This window comes from Homarus americanus, unplaced genomic scaffold, assembly GCF_018991925.1.
Source record: "Homarus americanus isolate GMGI-L3 unplaced genomic scaffold, GMGI_Hamer_2.0 scaffold22250, whole genome shotgun sequence".
Classification (NCBI taxonomy): domain Eukaryota; kingdom Metazoa; phylum Arthropoda; class Malacostraca; order Decapoda; family Nephropidae; genus Homarus; species Homarus americanus.
In genome coordinates, this window is record NW_024741189.1 from 10,334,649 (window position 1) to 10,336,162 (window position 1,514).

Genomic DNA, 1,514 nt, shown 5'->3' on the forward strand with positions numbered 1-1,514 from the left:
CTCTTGCTCTACTTCGCTTCTCTCTCTCTCTCTCTCTCTCTCTCTCTCTCTCCACTCTTTCTCCACTCTCTCTCTCTCTCTCTCTCGCTCTCTCTCTCTCTCTCCTTCTTATATACACAATTACAACTTCCGGCTTACAGGAATGGCGTCAACCTTCCGCCTCTATAAAATTAAGAACCTCTTGACCGAACACTTTTTATACCACACGTCTTAGAGATAATGCGTTCAAAGATGGAGTCTTGCATTCGTACTTGGCATAAACTTTTACGAGAATATTTACGTTTGCTCATGTAACTGTTTGTACTATAACTATAAATCATGAATGTTTTTTTTTTAACGTTTATTTACAGAGACAATTAATTAGCGGGAAAACACAAAACACAATTTGAAGAATAGCGAGAACAGACGATGTAAATTTTCCTGCCAGAGACGAGCGGCTCAGCACACTACACATTAGAGGAACTATCATTAATGTCCAACCATCTCCTTGGTATTTTATGGGTGATATTTGTGCACCATAAATCGTGGGAGTCTTCCTGAAGGGTGATATTGGTGTAGTGGGCGTTACCATGGAGGGTGATATTGGTGTAGTGGGCGTTACCATGGAGGGTGATAATGGTGGAGTGGGCGTTACCATGGAGGGTGATAATGGTGGAGTGGGCGTTACCATGGAGGGTGATAATGGTGGAGTGGGCGTTACCATGGAGGGTGATAATGGTGTAGTGGGCGTTACCATGGAGGGTGATAATGGTGGAGTGGGCGTTACCATGGAGGGTGATAATGGTGGAGTGGGCGTTACCATGGAGGGTGGTGGCGTTACCATGGTGTTGGTGTAGTGGGCGTTACCATGGAGGGTGATATTGGTGTAGGGCGTTACCATGGAGGTGATAATGGGCGTTACCATGGAGGGTGATAATGGTGTAGTGGGCGTTACCATGGAGGGTGATAATGGTGTAGTAGGCGTTACCATGGAGTGATAATGGTGGAGTGGGCGTTACCATGGAGGTGGTGGAGTGGGCGTTACCATGGAGGGTGATATTGGTGTAGTGGGCGTTACCATGGGGGTGATATTGGTGTAGTGGGCGTTACCATGGAGGGTGATATTGGTGTAGTGGGCGTTACCATGGAGGTGATATTGGTGTAGTGGGCGTTACCATGGAGGGTGATATTGGTGTAGTGGGCGTTACCATGGAGGTGATAATGGTGGAGTGGGCGTTACCATGGAGGTGATATTGGTGTAGTGGGCGTTACCATGGAGGGTGATATTGGTGTAGTGGGCGTTACCATGGAGGTGATATATGGTGTAGTGGGCGTTACCATGGAGGTGATATGGTGTAGTGGGCGTTACCATGGAGGGTGATAATGGTGTAGTGGCGTTACCATGGAGGGTGATAATGGTGTGGGCGTTACCATGGAGGTGATAATGGTGGAGTGGGCGTTACCATGGAGGGTGATAATGGTGGAGTGGGCGTTACCATGGAGGTGATAATGGTGGAGTGGGCGTTACCATGGAG

The 1,514-nt window shown here is 48.0% G+C and overlaps 1 protein-coding gene across 1 annotated transcript; it reads right to left on the bottom strand.

Moving 5' to 3' along the window:
• Positions 1–340: 340 nt before the first annotated feature.
• On the bottom strand, positions 341–970 carry LOC121875761 (proline-rich receptor-like protein kinase PERK2). The gene has a single exon (XM_042380446.1). It carries the CDS (start codon positions 968–970, stop codon positions 341–343), a length of 630 nt encoding a protein of 209 aa, XP_042236380.1.
• Positions 971–1,514: the final 544 nt, after the last annotated feature.